The 13,306-nt window shown below is 46.6% G+C and overlaps 1 protein-coding gene across 2 annotated transcripts in view; it reads right to left on the bottom strand.

Moving 5' to 3' along the window:
• Positions 1-12,576, bottom strand: part of CGAS (cyclic GMP-AMP synthase) — a 32,587-nt gene extending 20,011 nt beyond the window's left edge. Inside the window, exons 1-2 of one of the 2 annotated variants that reach the window (XM_071096851.1) lie at positions 11,595-12,576; positions 4,068-4,287 (exon numbers count right to left, since the gene is read on the bottom strand). In XM_071096851.1, coding sequence (XP_070952952.1) covers positions 4,068-4,287; positions 11,595-12,251 — 877 coding nt within the window. In that variant the 5' untranslated portion in view covers positions 12,252-12,576. The remainder of the gene's footprint in view (positions 1-4,067; positions 4,288-11,594) is intronic. The other variant, XM_011737410.2, reaches the window with a different exon arrangement.
• Between the last annotated feature and the right edge of the window lie 730 nt (positions 12,577-13,306).

Here is a 13,306-nt window from a genome sequence, read left to right as displayed (position 1 = left end):
CTTCCTTCTCAACTTCTCAAGTACCATGCTCTTCAACTATTCCCTCTCCTACATCAGCAACCTCTCCCTCCCTGCTAGATTATTCTGAAATTCATACAGAGGGTTACAGGGTATACCTCTCCTTTCACCCCATATCTTCCTCCTCTCCATACTCACCTGTGGGGAAAAGAAAGAGATCAGCCTGTTACTGTGTCTATATAGAAAGAAGTAGATGTAAGAGACTCCATTTTGTTCTGTATTTGAGATGCTGTTCATCTGTGACCCTACCCCCAACCTTGTCCTTGCAAGAGACATGTGCTGCGGTGACTCAAGGTTTAATGGATTTTGGGTTGTGCAGGATGTGTCTTTGTTAAACAAGTGCCTGAAGGCAGCTTGCTGGTTAAAAGTCATCACCATTCTCTTAATTTCAACTACCCAGGGATACGTACACGGCCAAGGGTCGCAGGGACCTCTGCCTAGGAAAGCTAGGTGTTGTCCAAGGTTTCTCCCCATGTGATAGGCTGAAATAATGCTAAAAGGTTTATGGAGATGTTTGCATATGCATCTCAAGGCACAGCATTTTCCTTTAAACTTATTCATGTCACAGAGGTTTTTGTTCATATGTCTTACTGCCGATTTCCTCCCTACAATGATCCTATTGTCCTGCCACTCCCTTATCTTTAAGATGGTAAAGATAATTATCAATAAATACTAAGGGAACTCAGAGACCGGTGCCCGGGTCCTCTGTAAGCTGAGCACCGGCCCCCGCTTTTCTTTCTCTATACTTTGTCTCTGTGTCTTTTTTTTTTTTTTTTTTTTTTTTGAGACGGAGTCTTGCTCTGTTGCCCAGGCTGGAGTGCAGTGGCCGGATCTCAGCTCACTGCAAGCTCCGCCTCCCGGGTTCAGGCCATTCTCCTGCCTCAGCCTCCCGAGTAGCTGGGACTACAGGCACCCGCCGCCTCACCCGGCTAGTTTTTTGTATTTTTTAGTAGAGACGGGGTTTCACCGTTTTAGCCAGGATGGTCTCGATCTCCTGACCTCGTGATCCGCCCGTCTCGGCCTCCCAAAGCGCTAGGATTACAGGCTTGAGCCACCGCGCCCGGCCGTCTCTGTGTCTTATTTCTTTTCTCAAATCTCTCGTTCCACCTAACGAGAAACACCCACAGGTGTGGAGGGGCAGGCCACCCCTTCACTCACCCATCTTCTGCTTCCTTCCAGCCCAAACTTTTTTTTTTTTTTTTGAGACAGGGTCCCATTCTGTCACCCAGGCTGGAGTGTAGTAGCATGAACATGGCTCGCTGCAGCCTCAATCTCCTAGGCTCAAGCAATCCTCTTGCCTCAGCATTGTATGTAGCTGGGACCACAGGCACATGCCACCACCCCTGGCTAATTAAAAAACATTGTTTTTCTTTTTTTTCTGAGACAGAGTCTTGCTCTGTCGCCCAGACTGAAGTGCAGTGGCGCAATCTCAGCTCACTGCAACCTCCACCTCCTAGGCTTAAGCAATTCTCTTGCCTCAACTTCCTGAGTAGCTAGGATTACAGGTGTGTGCCAACATGCCTGGCTAATTTTTGTAGTTTTAGTAGAGACAGGGTTTCATCATCTTAGCCAGGCTGGTCTCGAACTCCTTATCTTGTGATCCGCCCACCTCGGCCTCACAGAGTGTTGGGATTACAGGCGTGAGCCACCACGGCTGGCCTAAAAATTTTTTTTGTAGAGATGGACTCTCACTTTGTTGCCCAGGCTGGTCTTTAACTCCTGGGCTCAAGCGATCCTTCTGCCTTGGCCTCCCAAAGTGCTGAGACACCACACTCAGCCCAGTCAGAACTTTCTAGAGTGGCCTACACATGTTATCTCCACTGCAACCCTGCCTTTCACTCCATATCCATCACCCACTGACATTTCTCTTGTCAACCCCAGAAGACCAAAGAACCCCACAAGACCAAAGACCAAATCCAATGGATTTCTGGATGTCAGTAGCATTCCAAACACTGACTGTTCCTTCTACAAAACACTCATATTCTCCTTTTGCTCATTCTCTTCTTCCCAAACTCTAATGGAATTCTCTTCTTACCACTCTACTTAACATTGCAACTTCCCCCCGACCTCCATCTCCCACATTCCTGATCCCTCTCACTTTGCTATACTTCTTCACAACAGCACTTACTACTTTCTAGTATACAAGATAATCATTTTTTCCATTTGTTATTAATTGTATGCCTGTGCTTGCAAGATTATAAAGTACAGAAGGGTAGAGGTCTTCATCTAATTGTTCACTAATGAATCCTAAATAACTAGAACACCTACACGTTAGATAATCGATGAATATTGATTAAATTAATGGATGTATGAATTTACACTTTCTGCCTAGGTATTTCATCCATTCCCAAAGCCACCTATATGATGATGACTCCCAAATGTTTACTTGCAGCCCAAAGGTATCCTTTGCACTCCAAACCTATATCCAGCTACAAACTTAACACATCCACTTTGATGTTGATGTACCACAGGAATCTACAACCAAACATATCCAAAGCCAATAAACATAACTTAATTCATATACCAAAGTATGTTTTGCCTCAGTCCTTCCCATCTCAGAAAATGGCACAATCAATCCACCCAGATGCACCATCCAGAAACCTGGGAACCATCTTAATTTAATCCTCTCTCTTAGCCCCTATGCTTAATCCAGGTGCAAGTGCTGCTACAGCTTGGACCTGTCTGCTGCTCCAATCCCAGCACCCTACTCCCACCCCATCTAAGCTGCCACCATCTTTTACCTGAACTATTTCATCATTTTCCTTTCTAATCTTCCTATTTGCCTTCTTATAAAATCTATCCTCAGAAGCCAGAGTAAATGTTTAAAAATACAAAGCCAGTCATTACTCTCTGATGAAAACCTGGCTTCTCAATGATCAGATAATGAAACCTGGTGCTGGGCGCGGTGGCTCACTCCTGTAATCCCAGAACTTTGGGAGGCTGAGGTGGGTGGATCACCTGAGGTCAGGAGTTTGAGACCAGCCTGGCCAACATGGAGAAATCCCATCTCTACTAAAAACACAAAAATTAGCCGGGCGTGGTGCACACGCCTGTAATCCCAGCTACTTGGGAGGCTGAGGCAGGAGAATTGCTTAAACCTGGGAGGCGGAGGTTGAGGTAAGCCGAGATCAGGGCCATTGCACTCCAGCCTAAGTGACAAGAGTGAAACTCCATCTCAAAATAAAATAAAATAAAAATAAATAAAATAAAATAAAATAAAATCTGGCCAGGCATAGTGGCTCACACCTGTAATCCCAGCACTTTGGGAAGCTGAGGCGGGTGTATCATGAGGTCAGGAGTTCAAGACCAGCCTGGCTAAGATAGTAAAACCCCATCTATACTAAAAATACAAAAATTAGCCAGGCGTGGTGGTGGGTGCCTGTAATCCCCCCTACTCGGGAGGCTGAGGCAGGAGAATCGCTTGAACCCGGGAGGCAGAGGTTGCAGTGAGCCGAGATCGTGCCACTGCACTCCAGCCTGGGCGACAGAGCAAGACTCCTTCTCAAAAATAAAATAAAACAAAATCTAAACTCCTTTTCCGGGTCTACAAGTCAGTAGAGAATCTGGTCCCTGGCCTCCTCTTTAGCTTCATTTCATGTCACTTCATCTTTTCTGCAAGAGCCTCTTTTTGTTCCTAGATCTTGCCAAGCTCTTTTTTCTGCCTCAGGGCTTGGCTCTACCACCCCATTCCACCCTAATTGCTATCACTTTTCCCAGTTTATTCCCTTCAGAGCACTCACTGCAATTTGTGTTGTATGTTTTTACACTACTAGATTACGAGCTTTAAAGAGGATCCCATCAATTTTATGCAGGCGCATATACCCAGTGGCACAAGCAGCAGACTAAATGAAAAGCAGAGTGTTGTTTCTAGAAGGAGAGAATAGTCATACCTAGTAATTGCCAATGTACACTCCTCTACTGATGTTTCTTGACCTCACTACTGCCCTTTTTCTTACTGCAGAGAGGTCAAGAAACATGAGGAGGTGAGTGCACATTGGCAATTACTAGGTATAATTAAACCTTTAAGAATCAAAAGGCAAAAATCTTACCTTTAATGTTGTTAATTTCTTCCTTAATGATTTTCCTAAACTTTGACAGCATCTTAGAAGCTGATAATATTTCATCTTCTAAAAACAGGCTCAGAGGATTTCCTTCTGGATTTCTTTTAAATTTCACAAAGTAATATGCACCAGTGTCAGAATATTCTTCTAGCTGAATTCTGGGGACTTGCAGTTTAAACATGACATCGAATTCATTAGGTGCAGAAATCTAAGAAACAGTAAAAATAGCACTGAAATATTTGCTTATGAATGTTTTCCAAGTGACTGGAAGTTTTAAGTTCCACTTAAAACTTTACTTTAAAAAGCAAGATTCATAATGTCTATATATTCCCTCTGGGAGTGGGACTACTGGAACTGGCAGGAGGTGGAAGAGTATTACCTGTTTCATTTTGTAGGATCTACACTCGATTTTTTTTACCATGACCTAGCATTATTTTTATAACTAAAAATGATTTTAGGCCAGCTGCAGTGGCTCATACCTATAATTAACTTTCGTGTATGATATGTGGCAGGGAATCAAGGTTCATGTTTTTCCTATATAGATACCCAATTGACCCAGCATTATTCATTGAAAGAAAAAAAAAATCATCTATTCAGCCAGGCACAGTGGCTCACGCTTGTAATCCCAGCACTTTGTGAGGCTGAGGCAGGCGAATCACAAGGTCAAGTGATCGAGACCATCCTGGCCAACATGGTGAAACCTCGTCTCTATTAAAAATATGAAAATTAGCTGGATGTGGTGGTGTGTGCCTATAGTTCCAGCTACTCAGAAGGCTGAGGCAGGAGAATTGCTTGAACTCGGGAGGCTGAGGTTTCAGTGAGCCAAGATGGTGCGACTGTACTCCAATCTGGGTGACAGAACAAGACTCTGTCTCAAAAAAAAAAAAAAAAACCTTTCTCCTACTGAATTACATTGCTGCATATTTTGTGTACTATATTGAATTATATGTGCAGGATTCTTTCTGAACTTTCTATTCAATTGGCCTATTTTTCTTTTTTTTTTTTTCTGAGATGGAGTCTCGCTCTGTCGCCCAGGCTGGAGTGCAGAGGCCGGATCTCAGCTCACTGCAAGCTCCGCCTCCCGGGTTCATGCCATTCTCCTGCCTCAGCCTCCCGAGTAGCTGGGACTACAGGCGCCCACCACTTCGCCCGGCTAGTTTTTTGTATTTTTCAGTAGAGACGGGGTTTCACCGTGTTAGCCAGGATGGTCTCGATCTCCTGACCTCGTGATCCGCCTGTCTCGACCTCCCAAAGTGCTGGGATTACAGACTTGAGCCACCGCGCCCGGCCTCAATTGGCCTATTTTTCTATCACTGCATCAATAACACCTGCTTAATTAGGGTGCTTTATGGTAAGTCTTGCTCTTTGGTAGAGTAAATCTTCCAACATTTTTTCCCGTACAATTTCCTAAACTATTCTAGGTTCATTGCACTTCCATATAAATCTTTTAATCATGCTGGGCACAGTGGCTCACACCTGTAATCCCAGCACTTTAGGAGGCTGAGGCGGGCAGATTACCTGAGGTTAGGAGTTTGAGACTAGCCTGGCCAAAGTGGTGAAACCCCGTCTCTACTAAAAATACAAACATTAACTGGGTGTGGTGGCGGGCGCCTATAATCCCAGCTACTCGGGAGGCTGAGGCAAGAGAATTGCTTGAACCCGGGAGAAGGAGGTTGCAGTGAGCCGAAATCGAGCCACTTCACTCCAGCCTGGGCAAAAGAGTGAAACTCTGTCTCAAAATAAAAATAAAAATAAAAATAAATAAATAAATAAATCTGAAACCCCGTCTCTACTAAAAATACAAAAAATTAGCTGGGAGTGGTGGCAGGCGCCTGTAGTCCCAGCTACTTGGGAGGCTGAGGCAGGAGAATGGCGTGAACCCAGCAGGCGGAGCTTACAGTGAGCCGAGATTGCGCCACTGCACTCTAGCCTGGGTGACAGTGCAAGACTCTGTCTCAATAAATAAATAAATAAATAAATATTTTAATCAGTTTGTCAATTTAATTAAAAAACTGATGAGATTTCGACTGAGACTGCATTAAATCCAGATCAATTTGAGGAAAAATGAACATGACATAGTTGTCAATTACTTCCTCTTCAAATTTACCCAGTTATGTTTTTAAGTTTTGAATATCTTTAGTGAGATTTATTCCTAAATATTTGATTTTTAAATTGTTTTTCAAGTTTTCCATTTTTGTTTGTTTGTTTTTGAGACAGTTTCACTCTTGTCACAGAGGCTGAAGTGCAATGGAGCAATCTTGGCTCGCAGCAACCTCTGCTTCCTGGGCTCAAGCAATTCTCCTGCATCAGCCTCCCCAGTAGCTGGGAATACAGGCGTATGCCACCACGCCCAGCTAATTTTCTTTTTTTTTGAGATGGAGTCTTGCTCTGTCGCCCAGGCTGGAGTGCAGTGGCCGGATCTCAGCTCACTGCAAGCTCTGCCTCCCGGGTTTACGCCATTCTCCTGCCTCAGCCTCCTGGAGTAGCTGGGACTACAGGCGCCCGCCATCACGCCCGGCTAGTTTTTTGTATTTTTTAGTAGAGACGGGGTTTCACCGGATTAGCCAGGATAGTCTCGATCTCCTGACCTTGTGATCTGCCCGTCTCGGCCTCCCAAAGTGCTGGGATTACAGGCTTGAGCCACTGTGCCCGGCCTAATTTTTGTATTTTTAGTAGAGACAGGGTTTTGCCATGTTGACCAGGCTGGTCTCAAACTCCTGACCTCAAGCGATCTGCCTGCCTCTACCTCCCAAAGTGCTGGGATTACAGGTGTGAGCCACCATGCCTGGCCAAAGTTTTCAATTTTTATTTGTTAGAGATGGGGTCTCTAGGCTGGAGTACAGTGGCTACTCACAGATAGATCACAGTGCACTGCAGCCTCAAACTCCTGGCCTGATGTGATTCTCCTACCTCAGCCTCCCAAATAGCTGGGACTATCAGAATGCACCAATGGACCTAGCTTTGATATTTTTGATGATATTCTAAATAGTATTTTCATTTTGTTTTTAACCTTGTTAGTATATTGAAATATTTTTATCTTTGTTTATTGACTTTGCAACCAGCAATTTTGCTAATTTACTAATTATTTCCAACAGTTTATAAATGAAGCCAATCAAGTCATCTACACATAACGATTTCATCACTCCTTTTCCAATCCTATGCCTTTATTTTCCTTATCTTGCTGCATCAGCTGTATGTATTCCTTTACGTTCTTTTTGTTGTTGTTGTTCAACATTATTATTTTTTTTTTTTTTTTTTTTTTTTTTTTTGAGACGGAGTCTCGCTTTGTCGCCCAGGCTGGAGTGCAGTGGCCGGATCTCAGCTCACTGCAAGCTCCGCCTCCCGGGTTTACGCCATTCTCCTGCCTCAGCCTCCCGAGTAGCTGGGACTACAGGCGCCCACCACCTCGCCCGGCTAGTTTTTTGTATTTTTAGTAGAGACGGGGTTTCACTGTGCTAGCCAGGATGGTCTCGATCTCCTGACCTCGTGATCCGCCCGTCTCGGCCTCCCAAAGTGCTGGGATTACAGGCTTGAGCCACCGCGCCCGGCCTGTTCAACATTATTTACGTAATTCATTTTCACTGTTCATGTTGCTGTAGTTTGTTCCTATTCTTTACCAGTTAATATACCATTACTTAAAACCACTGGCCGGGCGTGATGGCTCACGCCTGTAATCCCAGTACTTTGGGAGGCCGACGCGGGTGGATCACATGAGGTCGAGTTCGAGACCAGTCTTACCAACATGGAGCAACCCCATCTCTATTAAAAATACAAAAAGTTAGCCAGGCATGGTGGTGCATGCCTGTAATCCCAGCTACTCAGGAGGCTGAGGCAGGAGGATCGCTTGAACCTGGGAGGTAGAGGTTGCAGTGAGCTGAGGCCACCCACGCCATTGCACTCCAGCCCAGGTGACAAGAATGAAACTCTGTCTCCAAACAAAACAAAACAAAAACAAACAAACACTAAAATTAATTGATTTCCATGTAACCTTTTCACTCAGTCCAAAGTATATAAATAGTACATTAACACTTAGAACAAAAAGAACATATGGACTAACAATTCTACAGGGAATTTCTACAAGAAACTTCCCACATATTTTCAAGATTTTTTTTAACCTAGAATTTGATAAACTACAATAAAATATATGAATGAGAAATGTGTCAGTATGGAACTATGTAAATAAATTACTGAGAAGTATATTTTGTCTATCCTTTGACTCATAAAAAAGAACTTGGAATCCAATTTTGAAATGCAAATATAAATATAACAGATCCAAGTGTATGTGTAAAAGAAGAAAATACATCAAAATGATAACAGTAAATAAAATAGGAGCAATAGTTTCTTCTATAGGCTTTTCTGACTTTCCTAGAGCATCAATATGGAACAAGAGGCAGGGCACCGTGGCTCATACCTATAATCCCAGCACTTTGGGAGGCCGAGGCAAGCGGATCACATGAGGTCAGGAGTTCGAGACCAACCTGGCCAACATAGTGAAACCCCATCTCTACTAAAAATACAAAAATTAACTGGGCATGGTTAATCAAGCTTGTAATCCCAGCTACTTGGGAGGTTGAGGAAGGAGAATTGCTTAAACCCAGGAGGCAGAGGTTGCAGTCAGCCAAGATCATGCCACTGCACTCCAGCCTGGGTGACAGAGGAAGACACCATCTCACAATAAAATAAAATAAAATAAAAATAAAATAAAATATGGGACAAATGAGAATATGGGAGAGGCTGAGGAGAGGGGTAAGGAGGAGGGGAGCTAATGAACTGTACAAGCCTGCTGGTGGATGAACAGTGGGTCAGCTCTACAAGAAACACATATATCTCATTCATTCATTCACTCAGACAGCATCTCGCTGTTGCCCAGGCTGGAGTGCAGTGATGTGAGCAGGCCTCACTGCAGCCTTGACCTCCTGAGATCAAATGACCCTTCCATTTCAGTCTCCCAGGTAGCTAGGACTGCAGATGTGTGCCACCACATCCAGCTAATTTTTAACTTATTTTTGGTAGAGCTGGGGTCTCACTATGTTGCCCAGGCTGGACTCAAACTCCTGGCCTCAAGTTCCTCCCGCCTCAGCCTCCCATTGTGCTAGGATCACAGGCATGAGCCCACTGTACCTGGCCCACGTATATCTCATGATCAGTAACAGAAAAAGTTTTAGGCCAGGTGCGGTGGCTCATGCCTGTAATCCCAGCACTTTGAAAGGCTGATGCAGGTGGATCGAGGTCAGAAGTTCAAGCCTGGCCAACATGCTGAAATCTTGTCTCTACTAAAAATACAAAATTAGCCCGGTGAGGTGACACCTGACTCACCTGACTATAATCCCAGTTACTCAGGAGGCTGAGGCAGGAGACTCACTTGAACCCAGGAGGCGGAGGTTACAGTGAGCCAAGATCACATTATTCCACTCCACCCTGGGTGACAGAAAGACTCCATCTCAAAAAAAAAAAAAAAGAAAAAGAAAAAGTTTTAGATTAAACAAATTTCACTGGATTTCTTTTCATTGGCATAATTTTTAAAAACAAAGTGGTTCTGGGCCGGACATGGTGGCTCAGGCCTGTAATCCCAGCACTTTGGGAGACTGAGGCGGGTGCATCACGAGGTCAGGAGATAGAGACCTGCCTGGCTAACACTGTGAAACTCCTTCTCTACTAAAAATACAAAAATTAGCCGGGCATAGTGGCGGGTGCCTGTAGTCCCAGCTACTCGGGAGGCTGATGCAGGAGAATGGTGTGAACCCAGTAGGCGGAGCTTGCAGTGGGCCGAGATGGCACCACTGCACTCCAGCCTGGGCAACAGAGTGAGACTCCGTCTCAAAAAAAAAAAAAAACCAAACCAAAACAAACAAACAAACAAAAAACCCCCCCCCCACACACAAAGTGGTTCTGAATGGGGACTGTCTTCTGAATGTCTTGTTCTCTAATTCTAACTGGTAATTTTCTTTTTCCTTTGGACCCGCCATATATAGTAATTGAACTGAATTGATACGCACGTAATAAGAATCATGCTCAATCAGAGACATCTGATGCTGAAAAGTAAAATAGTTAATTGAAAAGTATCATGCTCAAGACATAGTCTGGGCTGGGCGCGGTGGCTCAAGCCTGTACTCCCAGCACTTGGGGAGTCTGAGGCGGGTGGATCATCTGAGGTCAGAGTTTGAGACCAGCCTGGCTAACATGGTGAAACCCCGTCTCTACTAAAAATACAAAAATTATCCGGAAGTGGTGGCAGGTGCCTGTAATCCCTGCTACTTGGGAGGCTGAAGCAGGATAATCGCTTGAACCCGGGAGCCAGAGGTGCCAGTGAAACCTAGATGGCACCACTGCACTACAGACTGGGCAACAAGCGTGAAACTCTGTCAAAAAAAGAAAAAGAAGAAAGAAAAGAAAGAACGAAAGAGAAAGGATGGAAGGGAGGGAGGGAAGGAAAGAGAAGAAAAGAGAAAAGAAGAGAAAAGAAAATAATAGAAAAGAAGTCGGGCACGGTGGCTCACACCTGTACTCCCAGCACTTTGGGAGGCCGAGGCTGGCGGATCACCTGAGGTCGGGAGTTCAAGACCAGCCTGACCAACATGGAGAAAGCCCATCTCTATTAAAAATACAAAATTAGCCAGGCGTGGAGGCTCATGCCTGTAATCCCAGCTACTCAGGAGGCTGAGGCAGGAGAATCGCTTGAACCTGGGAGGCGGAGGTTGCAGTGAGCCAAGATCAGGCCACTGCACTCCAGCCTGGATAATAAGAGCGAAACTCCTTCTCAAAAAAAGAAAGAAAAAGAAAGAAATCTGTTGCTGGGCAGGAAACACGCTCCAGTCAGGAACTTGCTTCTAAACTTTCGATTTACACAGAAACGATTAATGACTCAATCACCCACAAACAAATGGAGCTGTGTAATACACACGTCTAAGCAATTATACGGAATGTGTATCTAGAAAGCATAGTTTTTAGTATCTGTAGGGAATATTCGTATTTGTTTGTTTAACATTACACTGTGAGCTTCCCAAGATTTCTGTATAAGAAATTGGGGATAGACGGGACAGCAGGAGAGGGCAGGGAGGAAGAGGGGGAGAGAAATTGAAGGTATTTTTTCTATGGAGTAAGAGGTCTTTCTCATAGGAAAAAGTCTACGTGGAATTTTTAACAGACCACTTCAAATTATCCAAGTCAATATCTCACTTGGGACCTCAGGTCCACACCATCAAACACCGCCCTGTTACGGAAACTCGATACATGTCGGCTTGCATGAATAAACCGCTACATTTGAATTACCCCGGGAACACTGTCTTGAAATTACCCAGTAATCAGTACCGGTTGGCTGTCTGATCGTTGGATGTGTAGATGAGTAAACGAACGGTTTGTCGTTTTACTTAGAACAGGCTACCGAAAAACATGCAAGAGTCTAAGTCACTTCCGAAGGGAAGTGAGGGGCGCGACCCGGGGGAGGTAGGGACTGCGAACTGCGGATTCGGGAAGGCTGAGCATCGGGGCCCCGCGGGCGGGCGCCAAGCAGCTCACCTTCACGTGCTCGTAGTAGCTCCCGGTGTGCAGCTGCTCTACGCCTCCGAACTCGGGCTCGCACTTCAATCTGCGCAGCAGGTGGCTCACAACCCCATTCACCACCTTCGCCGCCTTGGAGATGTCCTGGTGGCTGAGCCTTAACTTCTCCAAAACCGCCCGGAGCTTCCTGGCCCCAGGCGCCGCATCCCTCTGTACCAGAATGGGGACCGAGACCGGCAGGCCGGGGTTGGGCACGTCCCGGGGCCCGGGCGGGGGTCTTGGCTTCGGAGAGCAGCGCGCGCCCCTCTGGCGGCGAGAACCAGCCCTGGAAAGAGCCGGTTCCCGAGCCGCAGGAGGCTCCAGCCCCTCCGCCCCAGCGGCGCTGGTGGAGTCAGAGGGCCGCGCGTCCTGGGCGCGCTGAGGGGCCTTTTTAGCGCGGGCCCCAGTTGCGCGGACTGGCGACCGCTCCTGGGTGTCCGGGGGGCTCTTCTTCTGCCCGGATCCCGACTTCCTGGCGGGGCCGAACTTTCCCGCCTCGGGCAGGGCGGCTTCGGGGGCAGCCGGAGACTCGTTGCGGTCCGTCCGGGCCCCCCTGGCACTCCGCGCGGAAGCCTCGGGGACAGTGGCTCCGGCCTCGGAAGCTCTCCGCGTGGCCTTTCCTTGCCGAGGCTGCATGGCTGGCGCTTTCTGTTCCCGGAAAGAAGAATCCGTTTCAAGAAAAGGCCGCAAGAGGAAGAGCCAGCAATAGCTGTTGGAAACCTACCACTACTGGCGGGCACACAGTGTCTGTGAGCCGAAGCGGAACCCCAGGCTGGGAAGTCGCTGCGAGCCACGCCCATGCCGCGAAGAGGCTGGCCGCGGCCTTTACTGATGCTACAAAAGTCTCGAAGTTTCTAACCCTCCAGGGCAATCCGTGACCCTGTCTTAAGAAGATGAGGTAGGGCGGGGCGCGGTGGCTCACGCCTGTAACCTCAGCATCCGAGAGGCCGAGGCGGGCAGGTCGCTTGAGCTCAGGAGTTTGAGACCAGCATGGGCAACCCAGCAATATATATAAATTATATATATATATACACACACACACACCACACATATATATGTGTGTGTGTGTTGGTTGGGCACAGTGACTCACACCTGTAATCCCAGCAGTCTGGGAGGCCGAGGTGGGCGGATCACCTGAGGTCAGGAGTTTAAGACCAGCCTGGCCAACAAGGCGAAACCCCGTCTCTACTAAAAAATACAAAGATTAGCTGGGCGTGGTGGCCGGCACCTGTAATCCCAGCTACTGGGGAGGCTAAGGCTGGAGAATCACTTGAACTCGGGAGGCGGAGGTTGCAGTGAGCCGAGACGTGCCACTTCATTCCAGCCTGGACTACAGAGCGAGACTCTGTCTCAAAAAAGAAAAAGAGGCCGGGCGGGGTGGTGCACGTCTATAATCCCAGCACTTTGGAAGGCCGAGGCGGGTGCATCACAAGGTCAAGAGATCGAGACCTTCCTGGCCAACATGGTGAAACCTCGTCTCTACTAAAAATACAAAAATTAGCAGGACGTGGTGGCGTGTGCCTGTAGTCCTAGCTACTCGGGAGGCCGAGACAGAGAACTGCTTGAACCTGGGAGGGAGAGGTTGCAGTAAGCCAAGATTGTGCCACTGCACTCCAGCCTGGGCAACAGAACAAGACTCCATCACAAGACAGAAAAAGAAAAAAAAAAAAAAGAAAAAAAGAAAAGAAAGA

This window comes from Macaca nemestrina, chromosome 5 (genome assembly GCF_043159975.1).
Source record: "Macaca nemestrina isolate mMacNem1 chromosome 5, mMacNem.hap1, whole genome shotgun sequence".
Lineage (NCBI taxonomy): Eukaryota > Metazoa > Chordata > Mammalia > Primates > Cercopithecidae > Macaca > Macaca nemestrina.
This window is presented reverse-complemented; position numbering and strand designations above follow the sequence as displayed.